Source organism: Perna viridis, chromosome 13 (genome assembly GCF_037379345.1).
Source record: "Perna viridis isolate PV_CMFRI_1.1 ecotype Kerala chromosome 13, ASM3737934v1, whole genome shotgun sequence".
In the NCBI taxonomy this organism is placed as follows: Eukaryota; Metazoa; Mollusca; class Bivalvia; order Mytilida; family Mytilidae; genus Perna; species Perna viridis.
Genome location: NC_142457.1, coordinates 23,671,462 through 23,694,777, shown reverse-complemented (window position 1 = coordinate 23,694,777; position 23,316 = coordinate 23,671,462). Strand labels below are relative to the sequence as shown.

At 32.8% G+C, this 23,316-nt stretch overlaps 1 protein-coding gene across 3 annotated transcripts in view; it reads left to right on the top strand.

Moving 5' to 3' along the window:
* The window catches only part of LOC148600061 (triple functional domain protein-like), a 210,575-nt gene that overhangs the window by 132,086 nt on the left and 55,173 nt on the right, over nucleotides 1-23,316 (top strand). For all 3 annotated transcript variants that reach the window (XM_088558975.1, XM_088558976.1, XM_088558978.1), the window contains one exon: nucleotides 23,039-23,230. In XM_088558975.1, the coding sequence (XP_088415101.1) occupies nucleotides 23,039-23,230 (192 nt within the window). The remainder of the gene's footprint in view (nucleotides 1-23,038; nucleotides 23,231-23,316) is intronic.

Here is a 23,316-nt window from a genome sequence, read left to right as displayed (position 1 = left end):
GCCATGAATTATTCATTAATCATATTTAAAAGCTGTATTTGGATTGTTGGACGTTTCATGCACAGGGATATATATGGCAACCATTTCTTTCTTTCCTTGCTTTTAAGTTTTTTTTCTGTCTACACCAAATTTGTTTTCCTTTTTTGGAGCTGGTGAAGGGTATATACTAGTATTGTCTTCTTCTCCATCCCTGTCTGCTATAATCCATCTTTATTAAGTGAAGTTTCTGTGCAGTCTTAATCTTTGTTTTGGGAATGTAGTTGGCAAACATTGTCCTCTACTACACCCCATCCTTTTTTTAGTGAAAGATTTTAGAGTTGTATCCATCATTGGTAGGTCATACTATCCTTCACAAACTACACATTAACCTTCCCTTGCCACCATATCTTCCATTGAGTGGTGTACTTTTGGCATAGAAACAGCCTATGTCCTGAGGACTAGATCAAAGTGCATCCCCTCCAAACATTCATGGTAGGTCATACTATGACCTTGACATACCACTTCCCCCTTCCTCACCACCACTCCTTCCCAAGGGGTAAGTCAGACTGTGCTGTCCATGTCATACTATGACCTTGACATACCACATCCCCCCTTCCTCACCACCACTCCTTCCCAAGGGGTAAGTCAGACTGTGCCCTCCATGCCATACTATGACTTTAACATACCTCATCCCCCCTTCCTCACCACCACTCCTTCCCAAGGGGTAAGTCAAAATGTACCCTCCATGTCATGCTATGACCTGAACATACCACATCCCCACCTTCCTCACCACCACTATTCCCATTATATGTCCCAAGGGGTATATCAGACTGTGCCCTCCATGTCATACTATGACCTTAATGTACCACATCCCCACCTTCCTCACCACCACTCCTTCTATTGACCTTTTTCTGTCCTCTCAGATCAATTATATTTATAAATGGCAGTCAATGGTGTATGGAATTATTTGTTATGATGGGTTATATTGATTTTAACCCTTTCTTGTTGATCATTGTAAGATAGTCTGACCTTCAGGTCAGGTGTTACAAAGGTCAGTTGGTAACTGATTAGTAGATAGATTACAGCATTGAAGTTTTGCATATTTATACACCAGTCTTTCAATGGACATTCTATGGGATACTTGTACTGCCGTCTGTCTCATTTATGTCCCATCAATGAGTGGATGGTATCTTGGAATCACCTTATCCATCCCTCTGTCCATCCTTATTGGTTTATTTTTGTTATGATAAACTCTTCTTGGGTTGCTTTCTAATGTGATATGTGAGATTATATTTGCATATAGTTCCATATTTTTGTTCCTGTATGTCTAATAGCAAGTATCAGTTTTATGGGATTGCTGAACAAATCAAGGTTTATATCTAGCATGGCAACTTGTACAATGTTTGTCTCCCTGAAAGAATAATGCTCTATTTCATTTTATAAGACTTAGACTTCTTAGACAACTTCTTAGACTGTCCCATGTAAGGGAGAAAGTACAGCACTAACAAACATGTTTAACTTCACCACATACTTTATGTGCCTGTCCCATGTAAGGGAGAAAGTACAGCACTAACAAACATGTTTAACTTCACCACATACTTTATGTGCCTGTCCCATGTAAGGGAGAAAGTACAGCACTAACAAACATGTTTAACTTCACCACATACTTTATGTGCCTGTCCCATGTAAGGGAGAAAGTACAGCACTAACAAACATGTTTAACTTCACCACATACTTTATGTGCCTGTCCCATGTAAGGGAGAAAGTACAGCACTCACAAACATGTTTAACTTCACCACATACTTTATGTGCCTGTCCCATGTAAGGGAGAAAGTATAGCACTCACAAACATGTTTAACTTCACCACATACTTTATGTGCCTGTCCCAAGCCAGGAACCTATAGTCCAGTGGTTGTCAGTCCCAAGCCAGGAACTTGTAGTCCAGTGGTTGTAATTGTTTTTTTATGTTCATAGTTTTTTTTGGTTTACATTTTTGGCTATAGATTAGATCAATTTTCATCTTTTATGAATAGTTTCACATCGTTTATTTTGGGGCTTTTTACAGCTTGCTTTTTGGTATAAGTTTTGCCCATCATTGAAGACCATGTGGTGACCTGTAGAAGGTTAATTGTTCGTTACTTCTCATTTGGTGGATGACTATCTTATTAGAAATCATACCACATCTCCCATTTCCATATTTCCTTCAGAGATATCAAACTTGTAAAAAACCTAAATGACAGACAGGCATAACTGTATATTATTTGTGCCTTATGGAAAACTTGTGTGAGATGATTATGGTCCAAAACACCAAACACCCATATTATCATTCTGGGTTCCTCACTAAAAACCCTGTGTGAGATGAAGATGGTTCAAAAACTCAAAACACCCATATTATCATTGTGGGTTCCTCACTAAAAACCCTGTGTGAGATGAAGATGGTCCAAAACTCAAAACACCCATATTATCATTATGGGTTCCTCACTAAAAATCCTGTGTGAGATGAAGATGGTTCAAAACTCAAAACACCCATATTATCATTGTGGGTTCCATCTACATATTTGTTTATTATATTTAATGCTAGAGCACAAGCTCATGTATCCTCTGTGAAAGTGGCTAAATACCAGATTTTACTTTGCAAGAGTAAAAACAGTTGGCCTGTTACTAAATCATTAACATTTAACAAGGATTTATCTTGAATGGGTCGGCTCTATTGCAGAAAAGCAGAGAAAAAAATTTAATTAGCTTGTAATAATCCTGCAATATTATGTAACAATCGTAAATACCACGCCTTTTAGTTCGGCTACATTTAAAAGGTTTGATGCAGTGCAAAAATCTGTAAAGCAAATATTAGTGGAGCAGAACAGAAGTACAAAAATTTAACTGACATTGATATATCTAATTTGAAGACTCACTACCTTGCTTTGCAGATTGCTTCCTTTTTTTTTTTTTTTTTTGGTGGTTTGTGTTCTTGTGCAAGCCAAAGCCAACACTTCACCTCATAAATTCTGCATCTGAGATGGGGCCCCTTTTGCTGAGTGATCTGAGTATTTGACATTTTATCATGAAGTCTGGCGTTACTGTTTTTCCAGCCCATCAATTCTCTTTTTATTGTGTGTGTGTGTGTGAGAGAGAGTCACAGCTAATTTGATTGGTTATTTATAGGAATTCAACTTAACCCTGAAGCCATTCAGATATTGCAAGTCTGAGTGCCGAGATGGAAGAATCCTTATTTGCTATATGTTAATATCTTTAAATATACAAATGTCAATTAAGAACAGCTTGGCTGTTTGGAAGTTTTTATAAGTAAAGGAAATGGCAGCAACAGATCTGGGGTTCTACATTGTTAGAGTAAACTAATTGAAGTTATTATAACAAAGCATCACCTTGCTGCACCTCCCAGATTAAAAATACTTGAATGTTAATTGTTTAGAAAACAGAATTGCCTTTTTTGTCTTGCACTGGTAACTATTTCAGCTCAGAGTTCCACCTATTTTCAACTAGGAACTTATTCTTTTGCACTTTGGTATGTTTTTCAATGGTAACCATCTTCAACATTGCTTACATATAATTCACTTAATTACACCAAGGAATCTAACAAAGTATCTTAATTAGAAATGTTAAGTGATCATGATTTACACCTGGATTTGATGTTTCATCTTGTATTTACCTGAAAAAAAACCTTTTCAAGGGCTATAAAATAATCAGTACTTTACAGTTTATTGTTGAAAAAAAAAAACTAGTTAAAAATGAATCTGAATGTTGTAATTGGTTTTGTGAGTAGAGATAAACTCAATTAAAGTGTCAGAGGTTGCTGGTTCAATTGCAGAGCTTGCAGATGTAAGATTTAGAGGTTTTGTATGGCCTTGATGCTTTATGGAGAGAGGGCTTGGTATCGCATATGGAATTTTGGTAATTTAAGTGGATTTTCATTGATGTTTTAAGTTTAAGGTCTTCAGGTTTGGTTTATTCTCTTATGTTTTTTTTTTGTTTTTGTTTTTGTTTTTGTTATTTTCATGGATTTTAAATGATTGGCTTTGTAGAAATTGACTACTTGTCCTTTTTGTTCGTCTATTTATGTGATGTCAGTCTCAAACTTTTTTATGATACTGACTTATACTCTAAGAATCAGGCAAAATGGGAAAAATCAGAATCATGCATGTTAAAACCCCACCGTTCTGAAACATGCATGTCAAAACCCCATCGATCTGAAACATGCATGTCAAAACCTCACTGATCTGACAATGTAATATCACTCAAGGATACTGTCTCTATTTGAAAAGACCATTATTTGATCTCTGAATCACTGGCTGTGCACAGAAATTTTTAATAGAATGTTTGAAAAATGAGATTTTTGACAGAGTTATCTGCCCTTGAAATGTTCATTTTTAGTTCATTTCAGTGAAATTATAACTCAATGCACCAACATGATATGGAAAATATTGTCGCTTTTCTTTGATTCTGATGGTGCAGATAGTCATATTACACTTTCAAAATGATGAGTTTTTAATACCATATTTCACCAACTGCCTGATACTTACAGGGACTGACACTTAATGTTTCATTATCTTTATTAGCTATGTCATTTTTTTTCCAATTTTTTTCTAGATAAATTAAATTGGCCATTGGAAATATCTAGATTTAAATGACCTAAACTTATACTGTAACTAAATTAGTTGTCATGACATGGTAGAAATTATTGTCAAAGTGTCACCTTGGTTGAAATTATGGTCATCATGTCACTCAACTGCTTCAGATTTGAAGAAAAAAAAATTCTGTCTTAATTAACATTTTCAATATAACTGAAAATCTCCAAATAACAATGTACTTTTCTCTGCCTAAAAATAATGGCTTTATATACCTCTTCAAAACAAAGGAAGGCTAATTTTGGCAAATGTTCTCCAATTATCTCCCCTGGACACAAACATGAGTTTGTATTTTTTTTATGAATGGGCGTCAATTTTCACAGCATGAATATATTTAATTGCCATAGTGGAATACTGATTTAAGTATGTTTTTGATGTCAGTATAAGATAGATATGTAATTTACTCAGTAGTCTCATATGTAACAACAGTGAAAGAAAATAAGTCTATGTGTTCTTGTTTTCATTTTTGGCGAGATTGATGCTTCTGTATTTCTTTTTTGTCTGAGAATTTTATTTCGGCATTGGTGGTTCTTTTCATGGCCTCAAATGTTTATATGTTTTATTGAAGGCAGTTCAAGGCAGGGTGCATTATCAAGTGTATAGGAATACAAAAGATCTGTTGCATGTATAAACAGATTGTCCTTTGGAAGGAAGGATTTTTTACCATGGAATTTTTTTAGTATTATTATTTTTTTTTTTTTTGCATTAATGGTTCCTTTGAAGGCATTTCAAGACTGAATGCAAAACATGAAATGTCTTAATGATACAGTGAAACCTGGCTTAACTCAAACCTGTGTAAACAAACCTGTCTTAACCCAAACCTGTGTAAACAAACCTGTCGTAACTTAAACCTGTGTAAACAAACCTGTTTTAACCAAACACCTTTTAAAGAAATTAGAAAGGTTTCAGAATCTGCCCAAAGGAAAACGGTCTGGATGTTAGTGGATAAGCACCTTTATATCATATTGTATATATTTTAAACCCTGTTGGTAAAATGAACACCTATATAAAGCAAACTAATATTTAAGACCAAAAGGTGTTTGGTTTAATCAGGTTTCACTGTATAGTTGATTAATCAGATAAATGTTTTCTTTGTTGGTTAAGGACAGGTTCAATATGTCTTGGTCTTTATATTTAGGTTTTTTTTTATCAGATTTTGGGTGTATAGTCAGATTAACCTTCTATTCAGGTTGTGTTTGAACAGATTTTATGGTTTTTTGTTGGCATGTAATGTAATGTAAGGTGACTGCATCTCTTTATTGTCTGTCTGTCTGTTTGTCATTTGATTAGAATGTCTTCAAATCAGTGCCTTGAAATTCAGGCAGTTTAAACCATGTTGTTTATACAATAGCCAACTTTAATCACCATGCTTATTGTCTTCTTTAAATTTATTAATTTGCTTAAATTTTCTGGCATATTGAGCTGCACCCTGTGAAGCAATTTATTTTGGAAAGGTGGGGGAGTAAATCAACAAATATGAAAACTTGAAAATAGGTACGATACATTGATACTTACTAATATCCACTTCTGCAACAAGGTACCAGTTCGAACAGAAACTTTTGTTTACTTAACATATCATAATGAAGTAGATAACTTCAGAGTTTTTATCAGAGAAACGACAGCTATACACTGATAGATGTAGCTATTATCAGTTCATTGTAAGGGCTAATATTTACAGGTGGTAAGTATGATCTTGATCTCTGCATTGGTAAGGAACATGGCAAGTTTATTGTTTGTTTGTAATCAATGCTTAATAAGCAAATCTTTCCTTCCTGAGATGAAGTTTTCTGCTAAGGGCAGAGTGTTACATTATTTTTGAGTGATTTCATGGATTAATTAGGTTATTTATATCTTTGTTGTTCAAAACAAATTTGTTAGTTGAGTGGTATAATAAGAATTAGTAGAAGACTTGAAACAAAGCTTTGCTAGTTAAAGAACATTGAAATCTTTACCATAGTGTGTCTAGTTTTTCCAAGTTTTGCATTTTTGTGGTTGTTTTTGATTTTTTTTCACACTTATAAATTCAATTTTGTTCTATGTATGTCAGATTTAGAACAATATGGCTTCCCACAGGTTTTTTTTTTTTTTGAATTTGCGAAAAGTTATATGATACGACATCAAAAACTATTGTCAAGATTCTCATGCAAAAATTTGAACAAAACAGCAAATCTTCCCCTTCAGAAATGGGGCAATTTTTTCCAGTGAGGAGGAAGTGTAACTTTGCTGAATTTTAAGACTTATGTGACTTGTTAAAAATGATAAGTGGATCGAAACCAAAACAAAAATTTAAGATAAACAATTGTAACCATTGTTAATAATGAAATTTGGTGAAAGCTGTCTAAACCAGACACTTTTAAAAAGTCCCTTTGTATTAATTTAAATGTATTTTGAACCTTGGTAAACCAAACACCTGTCTAAAATAAACACCTGTCTAAACCAAATACTGTCTAAACCAAACCATTTTTTTTAAGTGGAAAACAAGTTTGGTTAGGACAGGCTTCTTTGTAGGATGTTTTTGCCTTAGTACATGTACTCTATAAACATTTACCATAACCATGATGTATACTGAGGTTTGCTGCCAAGGAAGAGGGGCAAAAAAAAAAAAATCATTATGACGAATGTGATTATGTGCCAAAGTGGAGGGTGGATTCTGATGTCTTAATTTGATTCCCATTAAATAACTGTGTTAGATAGTTATTACTGTGTAATTGTTTGGCTTGCTCAAATGTTGGTTACCGGTACTTGTTACAAAAAAATGACTTCATCAGAGGATATACTTATGTCATTTGTTTGAATAATAGCTTGATCTTTATGTCGTGGAGGATCATTTATGAGGAATCGTGTGGTTAGGAGGGATGGGTAGTGTAAATGGCCTAGGTTACTTTACTAGAGCACATTCAAGGAGTTCAAAATTTTTCACCAAAATTTCAACAATTTTAGAAAATATCTTTTGACAAAAGTAAGCTGGCTTATAAAAAATAGTATGACAGCCTCTAATGATGCTTTTATTTTGATAGAATGTTTGAATTAGTTTATCAACAGCTAAATTTAATTTAGAAGTCTTGAATTTCCTTTACTTTAGGAAAGTCTTTCCTGCCCATTATATCAGTGAAATTGTACTTCTGGATGCTATATGTGTTGCTGTATCATACCTGTTATCTGGAATGCTGTATTTTATTTCTGGCTTGTCTTTACAACTAAAAATATCAAGCTTACAATCCATTAAACTGAAGGAAATATAAAGTGTATACACCCAAAATACAATGTTGCCATTCTATAACCTATGAATAAAGATTTCCATCTTTCAGCAGGCACTGATTCAGAGTCAAAATGACTCTTTGCTTGTAAGAAAGATTTTATTGTTGAAAAATGCAGTATTATGAACATAACCTTGACAGAAAGTGCATATGTACAAATGCACATGGTGATGCATATCAACATTAGGTCAAGAATAGCAGGTGTTATGTTTGATAACGGTGTAGTGTGACACCTGTTCTGGTTGAGATGGAATGGAGTCTATAAACATGGCTGAATGTAGTTTATTTTGTTCTTTTGACATTTATCAGATGTTATTAGGGTATACTGTAACACTAAGACTGGTTTCTACAGAATGGAATGGATTGGTTCTTTTTTTTCACCATTTTAGATGCAATCAAGGCAAACAATATCAGGTGTTATACATGTAGAGCAGTGTCATTGAACTTGCAAATTTGCACATGAATCGGATAGGATGTTTCACATATTGCATGTTTAGGTGAGGTTATGAAATACAACCACTATATAATAAAAGGGTTCGATGTTATATCCCCACTCCACTTAAATGAAGCAACTAATTTGAAGTTCTAATGCATTTGAAATAGGGAATGGTTTAGATAGATGGAAACTAATGTCATTCCTCTGATGTTGCATTCAAATTCATTTCATGATCACCAAATTCACCAATTATTTAACTAAAATTTAATCATGATTGACTCTTTGTCATGTGACCATGTCATGTTATTTTGTCATGTGACTTGATTGACACTGACCCTTTAGTATATCAGCAGTCTATTTTCAATGTTAGGATAAGAAAGATTAATATGTCCCTACCTGCCTTGATGAGTTAAACATACCACCTGTGCTTAAGAAATTTGCCAGTTGTAGATGGATGGAAAAGAATTTGATAATATTTTCCTATTTGCTATGATCTGTTCAGCATATCAGTTATGTATGGGAAAACCATTAGTTAAAGGTGGATGGTTAAGAATGTATTATGGTGTTCTATTTTTGTGGGTCATGGAAGATAAATTGGGGATGATATTGACTTACATGAGATGGAAATGAATCAAAAATAAATTTATACTGTTTCAGAGTTACTGCTCAGCCAATTGTTATGTTAAGAATATCGGAAGTTTCATTCTTTAGGTGGCAGTACAAGGTTTTATAGAAAATATGAAGACGCAATACATTTCTACCTGAGCCATTTAAATTGTTTAGAATTTTATTAGATAATTATATCATTTCATTACAATATCGTGTTTTATGACACCATGGAAGAGGTTTCAACCTTTGCTTTTGACCTTGGGTCTATATCTCTTCAAAATGTGCCTAACTAAAAAAATCTTCTCTCTTGTGATATTCATGCGTTAGCTCCACTTTACCTCACCCTTCTTTCAGGAAAACCTTTATAGATTTCTCTTGATGCCTACTGGTATATGAATTGGTTTTACAAGAGAAAAAATAATCATGTGCTGTAGCTTCAAACGTAATTTTTTTGTCCGTCCTTCAGTCGGACCACACTTCTAGGAAACAGCTGGACTGATTTTGTTCAAATTTTGTCTGATTGTTAGTCACCATTCATAGTTGATCATATTAAGCAGCCATTTTGTTTGAACAAATTTTACAGGCATTATAGGACTTTTACCCTTCAACTATTTTTGCAGCGGTTGGGGACAAATGTCTTCTTTTTATTGATTGTATTTACCATCTAGCCCCACTCTTCTATTACATCATATTTTTTTCTGAGAGTACTATTAAAAATTGGCATGATACATACAGTAAATAATTTCACAAGTCAAATGTATCAAATCCATATCAGCCTCATCTTCAAAGGAAACATTTCGAAGTTTTATATTCTCTGGATTGATTTCCAATTGTTTTTACATGGTAGCCTGGATTATTAATATTTAATTTACCATAGTTTTATCTGATTATCAGGTGCTAAATCTGCTCAACCTGAAATAATCTAGTGCTTAATTCTCCCAACCTGATATAATCCAGTGCTAAATTCTCCCCACCTGAAATGATTGTAGGTACAAGAACACAATTAATTTTGTAGTGCATTTCAACAGACCTATCTTGACATATTAAAAAAATTCCACCGCTTCAAACTCAATGTTTGTTTTTGTTTGTTGGGGTATAACGTCTGAGCAGCAATATTTCAGCTATATTCAGACGATCAAACTCAATAAAACTTCACGAATATGGAAACATATATAAAAGCAGATTTCTATTAGAGTGCCGGAAAAATTTACCATCATTTTTTATTTTTAGCAACTTTGCTCCAGAGACCCCGTAGACATGAAAAGTGACGACTGCCAAATGTCTTAAATTTTGACCTTCTTTCATAGGACCAAATCACAACTTCCACATCAAATTACAGAATGAAAAAAAGTCCCTTGTAAATTTGATCCTTGCCCTACATTTCTGCAGTAAATACTAAGCAATAAAGTTTATAGCAGCAAAGAAAAAAAATCAGGAAGAAACATACTAAAAGAAAGGAACTATATTCGTATACAACAAAAAGTCAAGGGGAATTAATTGTGATCTCGTACCTGTAGTGAATTTTGCAAATTGTGTACTGAAAGCTTTAAACCTCTGAATTAACCTGAAAATAATGTAAAGTGCATTTTGCACTGTAAAAGATGCACATTTGCATCGAGAGATTTTTTGTCATGCAATTTAGTAATTATATGATGCGCTCAAGACACTTTTATGTTGTTGGAACCTCCCTTTAGTGAATGGATCATAATGGTCTTCTTGGTAGTACATAGTATGTGAAATTTTGCAGATCTTTCAAGGCTGAAAGAAACCAGATAAACAAAATCTGCTGTACTTTTGTACTAAGTTGAAACCTATTTAGTATAAGGAATAAAACTTCTCAGATAAAGATATTACATATGTTTATAGAAGATATATGATTGAAGTTAAGAAAATCTTTGTTATAACTCAATTATACTTAGGAAATTTATATGTCATTGAAATAATTGGTTCTTTAGAGTTAGTGTGGGTTGTACTATTCAGCTTGTACTTAAAGTCACTTTAATTAATCAAAACTCATTAATTTACTTTAGGTTGTCATTCTTGCACTTTATGATGTTTTTTTTCTAGTACAATTTGATTACTGATAATTTTATTCTGCCAAAAGCTGTGAAAAGAAGCAGTATTATCTCAATCATACAATTAGGCCAATGTTCAATAATTTCTGGGTTTTTTTTTATTCCTTTACTATGTGTATTGTCAAATGTTTGTGTTAACATATGATTAGCCCTTAGAAATATAGAACCTTATTTATTTTAAAGGTTTAAAGGTCAAGGTCTCCATGGATACTTTATGTGGGACTATAAGTTGCATCCTGAGGCCTTATGAAATATGGATCCTCTATATTTCTTTAATTTTAAGTGGACCTCTGAATTTCAGGGTAGAACATCAACATGAAAAAGGGTTGCCACATGCTGTGTTGTCCTCTTTGGAAACATTTTTGCCTGTTTCAGATTTTCATTGGTTAACATTTGAACAGACCCCCTTGAGTTTAGCTACTACTTATGAACGACCCTACTTTTTCCACAGAAAGAGGGTAAAAATTCAGGATTCGGATGATTATGAAGAAAATGTTTACATTGGCTGTAGTGTATTGTATAGTAAAAGCTCATTTATGGCACATTTAAGGTCAAAATTATCACTTTAATTCATACTTGGCTTGGTGATAATAACAAATTATATGTTTATCTGTCTTAATTGATAAACATGACTACATACATTTATTTTAGGCCAAACTAGACTAATTTTCTGTTGGAAAGTTTTTTTAATGAAATACATTTATTTCTGATTATAAACATCTTCCATACCTTTGTGTGTGTTTATTATACAGTTAAACCTATTTTTACCAAGCACTTGTTTGGAACAAATGCTCTAATAAGTATAAGTATTTGTAAGAATCTGGTAAAATAGAAAAAATCAAAAACATATCTGACAAAATAATTTCCCTCAAGGATGCTTTCTGAATTTGAAAAGTCCATTATTTGATCTCTGCATCTAGGATTTGTTCGTAAATTATTTTTCAATAGAATGTTACAAATATTAGGTTTTTGAGAGAGTTATCTACCCTTTAAATGTTCATTTATAGTGCATTACAATGAAATTATATCTCAATGCAGCAATATAATAAGGAAAATCTTCATTTTTTGCCCTTTGATTCTGATCGTGCAATTCGTCAAATTGCACTATCAAAATGATGGGGTTTTTTGCCAAGTTTTTGGTTGTTTAAGCATTCAGTTTCAATATTTTCATTGTATGTTTTTTACATTATGTAATTATAAAAACACAGACAACACTCAAGTAATATTTACAGGGATAATTTTTTTTTTGTGGAATTTCATTATTTCAAATCTGGATTTTACTGTAACAATTCTTTTTTAAATGTATATTTTCTACTGATTTTGCCAATTTCCGCTTTGTTTGTGAACTACTAAAATTGTCCCTGCATTTAACACCAAAAACAATTTTTATGGCATACAGTTAACAGTGTTCAACTATTTTCTTCTTTGAGATCAATGAATTTCATCCATTAAAAAAATATTATTGTAGTGTTATTTCACTGAAGATGTTCAAAAACAAAAATTTGATATGGCCCAAATTATTATTTTGTGTTTTATTGTTAAATAAAATTAATTTAGTGTGGCCTAAATGATACATAACAATATGTTTGTGGCCTATTAACTTATATTGACAGGTGACAGTTTCTACTGCACATTGATTTTTAACGCTCATCATAGTAAAGTAACGAGCCTCTTTCCGTTGATGATCGCCTATTTAGATTTTCCTGTTATTGTTGTGTATTTATACATCACATTAAAAGCAAATCTTTTTGTGTGTTAAATGAATTAACACTGATTTTATTTTTTTCCTGAATGTGGTTATTAAGATAATTTTACATTTCTATGGTAAAAGTGAAATCTGATGGCCTCAGTAATATAAAGCTAGGATTATTGGATGTGAAATAAGACGGTTTATATATATTGGATATTATAACTGCTTAGATTGTCGGAACGAGATTTGTACAATTTTAATGGTCATGTGAGATAGGAGTGGTTGCATGGATCTAGAAATGACAGAATGAAAAAGCTATGTTCACACTGGAATTTTGTATGGAAGTTGGTATGTATTGTTGGTGTATTTCCTCGATTTGAAGGTGTGTGCCTTCACTATATTTTACTATAATGTAAGCTAAGAAAATTTTAATCAAAACTGAATGTTTTTATGTTTTTCATTATTGTGAATTGGTGTGGAAAATTATAACAACAAATATCGGTCGGTCTGTCTGTCTGTAGCAAATTGTTCTCCATTGAATCCTTTTAGAACTGCTATACATCGAACCATATCAGAACAGATATTTATTTTAAACCATGAAATTTTCATGGCAGTTTTATTCTATGCTATTTTTGTGGTAAGACCTGAAATGCAAAAATATAATCTGTCTTGAATACTTTTTATGTATAATATTGTAATGTAATTTGAGGAAAGATTACAAATTTGAAACTGCACTAAAGCAGAAAGATTGCAGACACTGCAAAAAAAAAAGACTGGGCCATAATTTCCAAGTTTACAGTATAAAGGTACATGCTGTTTGTTATGTGAATCTTGAAATTGAGGTCAAGATTAAAAAAAAATTGTCTGGTTTGGACAGGTTGTTACATTATTCAGGGTTCAATTAGGGAGGTAGACTTAGGGTAAGTGACAAAACTCTTACGATCATTTGAGCGTTTGTATTAAGCATTTTACATCAATCTCTTGTAAACATCAAAGTAACTTGGATTGATTTCATTCTTTTTCATATGAAAGCTTGATAGGCTTTGGTGAAATTGAATATGATACAAACATATCACTGACTTGAAGAGTTATGTCCCATACCCTAGGTCTACCGCCTTGACAGGTTTTACTGTAATCAAAACATTTCCTGTATGTTTTTCTTATTTTCACTCATTAGAGGAGAGATTTATATCCATTTAGATAACTGTTGTTATTTACATAGCGGGAACGGACTTTCAAGTTTCCTGAACTTTAGTATACATGTACATCAAACTGTAAAACACTGACTAATTGACTCACATTTTAGTTATGTATGTCATTGTAATATGTTAAGAGTGTAATTTTGTGGTCATCTGTTAGGGTGTGTTAAGAGTGTAATTTTGTGGTCATCTGTTAGGGTGTCGGAGGGAAACACATTTTCCCGGTTATAGATTAGTTACATAGAATTGGATTGAAATCTGTCTGAACCAAACCCCTTGTGGACAGTAACATTGGTTTGATTAAGGAGGTAGACCTAGGGGAAGGGACATAACTCTTACAAATTATTGGAATGTTTGTGTTCAGAATCTTACCTCAATCTCATCTAAGCATCAAAGTAACTTGGATTGATTTCATTCTATTTCAAATGAAATCTTGATAGGCTTTGGTGAAATAGAAAATGATTCAAACATATCACTGATTTCAAGAGTTATGTCCCTTACCTTAGGTCTCCCTCCTTTAGACGGTGTTTGGTTTTCTAAGGTTCAAAATACATTTAATCTAATTATGAGAACTTTTAAAAAAAATCATGGGTACAATGCAGACATTATGTTAAGTGGTAACATCCTTTTAGGCTATGTACAGTGTAACATGTCTAAAGGCATCCCCTTTTGGACTTTAAAATTGGTTTGGACAATTGCTTGGTTTCCCAAGTTTCACAATATATTTAAGTTAATATAACAGGACCTAAAAAAGTGTCTTGTTAAGACAGGTCCTTGGATTATTCAGGGTTTGGTTTAGACAGGTTTCACTGTATATTTTGTCCCATTTTATACACTTTCCTGGTTCTGAAAAAAAAGATCTAATTGACCTTCCTACATGTAGATACTCAAATTTAATTTGATAATATAAAGAAAAATTCCCTGAATTTGATTTTTATCAAACCCAGCTCTGAATGGGCTTATTGTTACTTTTTGTCTTTATGCAGAGTGATTAATCATGCTGATAAATTGGTAAAAAAATATTCAATCGCTAGTTAATCATATATTTCACTTCAATTGCAAATAATGATACACTTTTTGACCATGTTTAGAAGTTCAGTCAGATTTGACAGTTGCATTAGTAGTCAGTAAAAAAAAAACACTTTTTAAGATGATTGACCTCTTAATCAGGTTCAAATTACTTAAATATCAATCACTGAGATGAAAGACTATGAGAAAAGCATATAGCAGTTTTGACTGTAGATTACTAAAATGACCTTAATTGACATCATCCTTTAAACTTTGGTGCACACATGACTATCACATACACTTGACATTTGTCCATCAATAAAGAATGTCAATTATTCAGTTGACACTTCTTGTGGTTAACGGCAAGAGTATTTAATGTGTCCATGTTAGCATGCCCATGGCCAGTGTTATAGGCAAACCTGTCTTAACTAACCTGAAAAGGTTGAAAACCTGTCTATTCAGTCATTCTAATTGGTTTCAAATCAATTTAAATGCCTTTTGAACTTTTGTGATCTAATACCTGCCTAAACAAAACAACCACCCACATAATCCAAACAAATCCTTTATTCTATAAGTTACAACATGATTTTTTTTGTACCTATATAAACCAGACCAGTTATTATTCAGGATACTGTATAAATAATATCGACCTGTCATGTCCAATCACCTGCCTTAAAAGAAACCAATTAGTCATTTAACAAACTCACTGTTCATGTAGTGGCATTCATGGGGGTACAAGGGGTTGGCTCCCTTCCATCCTTTTGTTGTAAAGCACAAATTTGACTAAAAGGAGCAAATAATAACCTTTAACCAATGTTTTTTTTATGCAAAATAGCCCCTCTTTCCAAAATATCTTGGTCCACACCTGTGATTTCTTTTTATGTTGTTCTTGTACCATTTCACAAGGAAACAATTCATTTTTCACTCGATAAGTACTGTGTTTAAATAGTTACAGAATTTTTCTAATAGTGACTGTTCAATGGAAAAATTCTTAGGTACCAGATGCTGTTTCAAGTTACTCGTATGAAAAAAAAATATGTTAAAAGTTGACTTGCAGATTACAGGTACCGGTACACATGTACTAAGATTTAAATATGAAGAACTTGTTGAATGACCTTGCCATGAACCTTGACTTTTTTAAAAAGCCTCTCTTATAACTTGGGCACCAACATAAATTTCATGCACAATTGGACCTCTAAACTCAGTAGAATTTTAAACAAATTAGAAATATTGAAGTACATGTATAGATATTGGTAATAAACATGATTTAAACAGATACCAATACATGAGGGTGCTATATTATGCTGTGTTTGTTTATGAGGTGTCTTGTCAACTTTAAATTGACCATTCATTATTCCACTAAGAGAAGATTAACTATTAAGCCTTGATTACAGCAGATGAACTCATACTTTTCAGCAAAAATTCTACATTTCTAAAGAATTATTTTTATAGTTTTATTTTAATTGTGTTAAGGACTGTTTAAACTAAGACATCGGTCTGGAGGTTTATCTTCTATGCAGGACCAAGGGGAATAGGAGTACTAGAACACTTTTGTCATAAGGTTTTTATTTATTTTCTTTTGGAATGTTGTAGTGAATTTGCTGTAATGTTGGGAAAAAAAAAATATTTACTTTTTGACATTGACAAATTTTGCCTTATAATAAGTTCAACCATGAAGTCACTTTTTAAGTCTGCATTCCTTATCCATCTTAAGTCAATTACAAGGTCGTAATCTAGGATGTTTATGATAGTAATCTAATGGGTTGTTTGTCCATGAGAAAACCTTAGAGAAACTTAATTGTTGGGATCTTACTTCAAACAGTGAATAAGTTATGTTAAATTAAAGCTACTATGAATATGTGATTAGGACCATAACTTTATACAATAAATTATTTTTGTGAAAGAGAACTGTGAATCTGAATGCCTCCTCAGGACTGTAACTCTAGTTTGAATCTCACCGTTTTCTCAGGACGGTAACTTTAAGTAGTGAATTAGTTAAGTGTGAAATAATTCTGTGCTTGTGTTTACGTGTTTCAATATAAATATTTCAAATACTGTGTTTAAATTGTTTTGCATGTAAGGTCAAGACTTGAAATGTTGTTTAAAAGGCAGCATTGAACTTTTTTTCTCAGTATAAATCATTAAATAGTGAATTATCGTTAAAAGGAAGTTATGCTGAAATTTATGTGAGAATCTGTATATGCTCAGATGCTTGATTCTATAGATGCTCCAATACAAAGGAAGCTATTTTCTAGCTAGTTTGATATTCTGTAGATGCTCAAATATGAAGCATCTAGCTAGCTTGATTCTGTAGATGCTCAAATACAAACCAAGCTTTCCTTATGTTCAAACTTGTTTCTGAATTTGCTACTTTGTAGGAACAAATGCTTATGTTCACAAACTTGATTCTGTAGATGTTTAAGTACACTGAACTGAGGATACCATGCTTATATTGAACTTAATTTGGCTTACTAGGAAGATCTGAAATTTCAAATTATGTGTAAGAGGAAGCTAAGCATACAATTTTAGCTCTGAGCTGGATACTATAATTTCTTAAGGAGGTATAAGATATGCAAGATTTTGTGTTTACAAACAATTGCTTACTTGTTCAAGCTTTGTTGATTTGTAGGAGAATCAGTTTTAAAATGAGCCATTGGTCGGCAAAATTAGCAATTACTAAAAGGTGCATTGAAAGCATTTAGCTTTGATATGGAGATTAAGAATAGTACTCATGCATGCTTTAATTATTGTGCATTCTTACGCGGGAAATTTGTTTACTAGCTAAAATACTCTGCCTGTGCTCTAACTAGATATTTCGTTACTTTAAAGGATCAAGTGAGCATGCCTGCTAATATCATTTTGATGAAATGTGGATGAAAAAGGATGTAATTGTTGAGGCTAGAAGGTCTTGAAATAATACTGCGAATTCATGAAATTTAAGGGGAGGTTTGGTGTAAAATGATGCTTAAATGAGACACCATAAGTTATTAAATGTGATATTTGTGTAACTCTATACATTGAATGCAAGAAATTAAAACTTGCCTATATAAGATATACAGATTGAGTTATCCACATGGTTTGGTTTTCTGAAACGTACACATTAGTGTTTTTCAAAGTGCAAAGAAGATGGTAAATGTTGGAAAATAGTGGTGTAGCATTTAATCTGGTTGGAATGCTGACTTAGATCATAGTATTTCAAATTTGGTGGTGACTTTTGACTTTGAAGGAAAGGTTCACATATTTGTAAGCAAGATACTTGTACAGCAAGTGTAATTTCATTTGATAAGTAGGTGAAAGGAAGTTGACGTTAAAAGCTATCATCGGAAAAAGTGGGGACTATTTTGTCAAGTGTCAACGTTACGCCACTTGTAGTATGTAATGGATGCATAAACATTTAGTAACAACTTACTGAGAAAAAAATACTTAGTAAAACTTAGCTCATGTTTTTAAGCAGAAATTTTAATTTTAGTTCTTATGACATATAGTATTGGAGGTGGAAAACGTATATTCATTAACATCTTATTAGCATTTGTCAAGAAAACAAGCTGTGTCATATACAAATTTCAGAAGTTACTTAGAAAAAGGGATATATCATGGGATTTTTATATGTATGCATGTATATATATTCACTGCTAATAGTTAAATCAGCTTGAATTATAAAAATAGAATTCATGTTTGAAGTCACCATGAATTAAAGGCCTAAAGAATAGACAACAATGAATTTTAACTATTCTATAAATAGGCTTAAAGTACCAATCATAATTTCATGACATTGCATTTAAAAATTTATAATTGGTTTATTTAAATGTGTGTCAAAATATAGTGCCTTTGGAGTTGTGTATAAATTTCAAAGAGGAATAAATTCCAGGAAGTCAGATATTCTTGGATATTTTGGAAATACACCTCTCATCATTAGTTTTGATGATTTTACCTGGATGTGTGAATTTCTTTAGAACTTGTGACCTACATTATTGTCTGGTTTAATCACTTCAATTTTGATCTGGAATCTGCTTTGAGATGTAAAAGAATTTTTTTGTGTAAATGATAGATAGTCATTACTAAGTATATATTTTATTTATGTTTTCATTTCTTGTTTGTAAAAACAAATTTTACTTGCAGGACTAAGACATTTCATTGTTATAAAGAAGAGAAAAAAAACAGAGCAATTATTGACATATCTAGATCATTTTCTGCTCTCCTTAAAATAGATTTCTTCTTGATGATTTCTTATGTGATGAGCTCAAAGGAGAATTTGATCTTTTTGGAGACAATAATGTTGCCATGACAATTTAAAGAGTTTACAGGATTATGATCAGCTTACAAAGTGCTCAGATGACCTAGATTTGTCTGAGATGATGCAGATAATAGGTTTTTTGTGTCCATGTTGGCATGGGCGAGACAAGTATGTCATATCTAAAAAGGTATGAATATAATATTATCAAAGATTGGATAATATCAAAAGAAACTATATATAGTGAAACTTGTCTCAATCAAATCCCCTTTGGGCAAGGGTTTTTGTTCAGTTGAGGTGGATGTTTGGTTTACGCAGGTATTATTGAAACTGATATGAAGGGACTTCATAAGAAACAGATAAGATCAGTTCCAATCTCTCAGGGGAAATGTCAGAGAAGCCAGCTCCAGGACAGTTCTGCTACTAGAGCCAGCTCTTCTGACAGTTCTGCTACTAGAGCCAGCTCTTCTGACAGTTCTGCTTCTAGAGTCAGCTCTTCTGACAGTTCTGCTACTAGAGCCAGCTCATCTGACAGTTCCTCTACTAGAGTCAGCTCTTCTGACAGTTCTGCTACTAGAGTCAGCTCTTCTGACAGTTCTGCTTCTAGAGCCAGCTCTTCTGACAGTTCTGCTACTAGAGTCAGCTCTTCTGACAGTTCTGCTACTAGAGCCAGCTCTTCTGACAGTTCTGCTACTAGAGTCAGCTCTTCTGACAGTTCTGCTACTTGAGCCAGCTCTTCTGACAGTTCTAGCAGTGCTGGCTCTTCGAGAACAGTTTAACTAGTAGAGGTGGATCTACAGCTGGAACTGTCAGAAGAGCTGGCTCTAGAACTGTTGTAAATCTGTCATAGAACTGTTCTTTTGACAGTTCTAGGACAGTTGTGTGAAAGGTCTGAACCTCTTATCTGTATCTGTCTTACCTAGGTTAGCAGATTATCCAGGGTTCAGTCCAGACAGTTATCCCTGTATTTGAACTATGATGCTACCTTGTGTTTTTTATTGCGAAATAGGGGGAGGGGTAGTAGTGTCACTAGAATCAAATTGAAGTTAAGAAGCAGAACTAGAATACATTGAATTATTTCTGTACAAGAAATGGGTTTTTCTGTAGAAATTGAAAAGTGAAAATAAAAAGGCAGAAATTGCAAGAATCCAGAATACAACATGTGGTCCTTGTCTCAATCCCCTTCCTATTCTTTCCCATTATTAAAATCTTTTTTATCCTCGTATACAGTTCGGAAATATTCAATTCATAATTTTTATGGCTTTATACCTTTTACAGAGAAATCTTTGTTAAATGTTTTCTGGCTGATTGTCTCACTTAATTAGTTAAGTTTCCTTGATTAGATCTTTTTCATTTAAAAATTTCAAGTCCAGCACTTCACAGAGGATCTTGACTTTTAGCCTTTGACACCAGTTTCTGACTTTTGACCTTAGAACTGATACAAGTGGCAGTATGTAAATGGTTTATTTTCTGTCAGAAGAAAAATCATACATGCTGGTAATAAAATTGAAAGGCTAAAACCTATCATGTGATTGTAGAAACATCTTTTTTCTCATGGGCCCAATTAACATTGATTGATGGAAGGTCATGACCTTATCCCTTTAACAGTTACCTTTATTTATTTGATCTTTTGAAACAGAAAGATTATGTAAAAGTCATGATGTGGCATTTTGTCTGGTTCAATTTGTCATAAATTGTGCATTCACTGTTTAGGCCTGAGCTTGAAATTAGGTGACACATCTCAATTCGAAAAATTTGCTATTAAAAATGTCTCCACTGCATATTTCCACACAGCTCATTCAATTCGATTGTACAAAAGATGAATGGCTGTGTTGTAAGTAAAATTTGAATGGTAAGGGATCAGCCATTTGATTTGAAAGGAGGCCTGATCGATTTTTAAAAGAAAAAAATCTGATAAAATGGTAATGATAAAAATTATGGTTTACTGTCTTCTTGAAAAGGCAGAACTAAGACTTCTGGCCAATGGTCTATGGAATGAAAATGGAAGTTCTTGCTCTAAAAAAAGGGGGGTAAAATAATTTGCTGATCTGCAAAATGTGTATGATGTTGTGTTGATAGTACTGAATATGATGATCTTCACAAAGGTGAAATATCAAGTTAACATCAGAATAAGATAAATTAGATGGTTTAAAATTATCTCGAAGTTCTCATTTTTTGTTGATATTAATGTTTACAACTTCATAGATGATTGATATGTATATAAAGTTTAGATATTACTATGTCTTTTTTTTAAGTTAAAATGAAAAATGAGGCTTTAATCCATAAAAATGCCGGAAAAAAATTAATGATGTATTTTGATAGTAAATGTAAATTTTGTTGGAGGGAAATCTTTAAATCTCTTTAAATGAGATATGTTGTAAAATAGATTGCCAACTTATGATAAATCTGAGGGTTTGTAATAATTGTCCTGTAGCCCTTCCGTATTCTTGGGGGAGGGAGGGGGTGGGCTTGGTGAATGTAAATCTCTTTAAATGAGGTATGTTGTAAGGTAGATTGCCAACTTATGATAAATCTAAGGCTTTGTAGTAATTCTTGGGGAGGTGGGGGCTTGGTAAATGTTTGTGTCCATCCCTCTAAGTAATTAAAGATGGACAAAACACTTCTGAGACTAGTTATTGGATTTTGTTGAAATTTTATAAGGTTGTTTGACACCTTTTATAATTAGAAATGAAATTTGATATTGTTTCAGCCCTGTATAGTAGTCTTGCTTTATTTATGTGGTTTGACCATTCAAATGACTGTATGTAATCAGTGAAATTTGCTAACTACGTATTCTTTTTAAACTGTAGATGATATCTTGCAAAAATGGCTGTACCAGTCAATATTTTCTTGTTTATATGTTAGATATTCTTGGGGTGAGAAAAAATTGTGTATGCTCCACTGAAAGCTAATCTTCCATGCAATAATATATTATAACTAATCTTGATGATCTAGAATATGGATACACTATAGGTTGGTTGAAACATGTCAGTTATGCCATATTTTGTTTAAAAATGACCAAATTATGCCATATTTCTTTAAAAAATGACAAAATTATGCCATATTTCTTTAAAAAATGACAAAATTATGCCATATTTTGTTTAAAAATGACAAAATTATGCCATATTTTGTTTAAAAATGACCAAATTATGCCATATTTCTTTAAAAAATGACAAAATTATGCCATATTTCTTTAAAAAATGACAAAATTATGCCATATTTCTTTAAAAAAGATATTATTTGCAATTAGTAAAGCAGTCAAAATGGGGCCATTATAAATTCTCACCCCACTGTGGACAAGCGGAAATGGTCACATTTACCTAGGCTGTAGTGTATATATCAATGGCAATCTTGAATGAGTTTTGTCAAATCAGTTGGAGCAGTCAGGAAACCAAATTTTTTGAAACTTGAGTATGAAAAAGAATATATATATCTCCTAGGAAACCCTGATCTTCATCAGTAAAAACATGAAGCTGGGAATACAACCAATTATCAGAAATTTGAGGTATTCCAGAAACAATTTGAAAATGATCCTCAGATTAACTGAGATCTACAGGTGTTAAATTGTGAAATCAGATCTTGATAAGATTTGACCGAATTCTGTGTTCCCTTGAACTTTGTATACAAACAGAAATATGTCTGTTCAAATGTTTTTGTGGACAAATTTTGGTGATATCTGGAATGATTGACCAGATTTTTAATATGTATCCTGTCTCCAAACACAAAACAAGTAACAGCCAAAAAAAAAAACCCAAAACAGTATATTGTTCAAGTCCTGGATCTCAAGTTTCAAAATTGATCACCTCAATGTATATGCTCTTAACTTGAATACTTTTATTCAAAAAAATCATTCTGTTATTCCTGATCTTCATCTGAATACTTGTGTTCAAAACATCATTCTTTTATTCCAGGAACAGCAGGATACTCATGTCCAACCTCCAAACAATCAGGTTTCTATGGTAACACAAAAGAAGCCATTAGAGGTCACGGACGATGACACAGATGATATTGACCTACCAACGGTGCCACCACCAATGAAAATCCAGGAACATATTTTTAAAGCATCCAAGGATGATTCCTCAGAGGACCTCTCAAAAAAAGTGGTAAGTAAAATAAATTAGTTTTGGAAAGAAAAGATGGCTGTTCTGTTAACTACCAGATTAGTCTTATGTATAAGTGATCATCATGT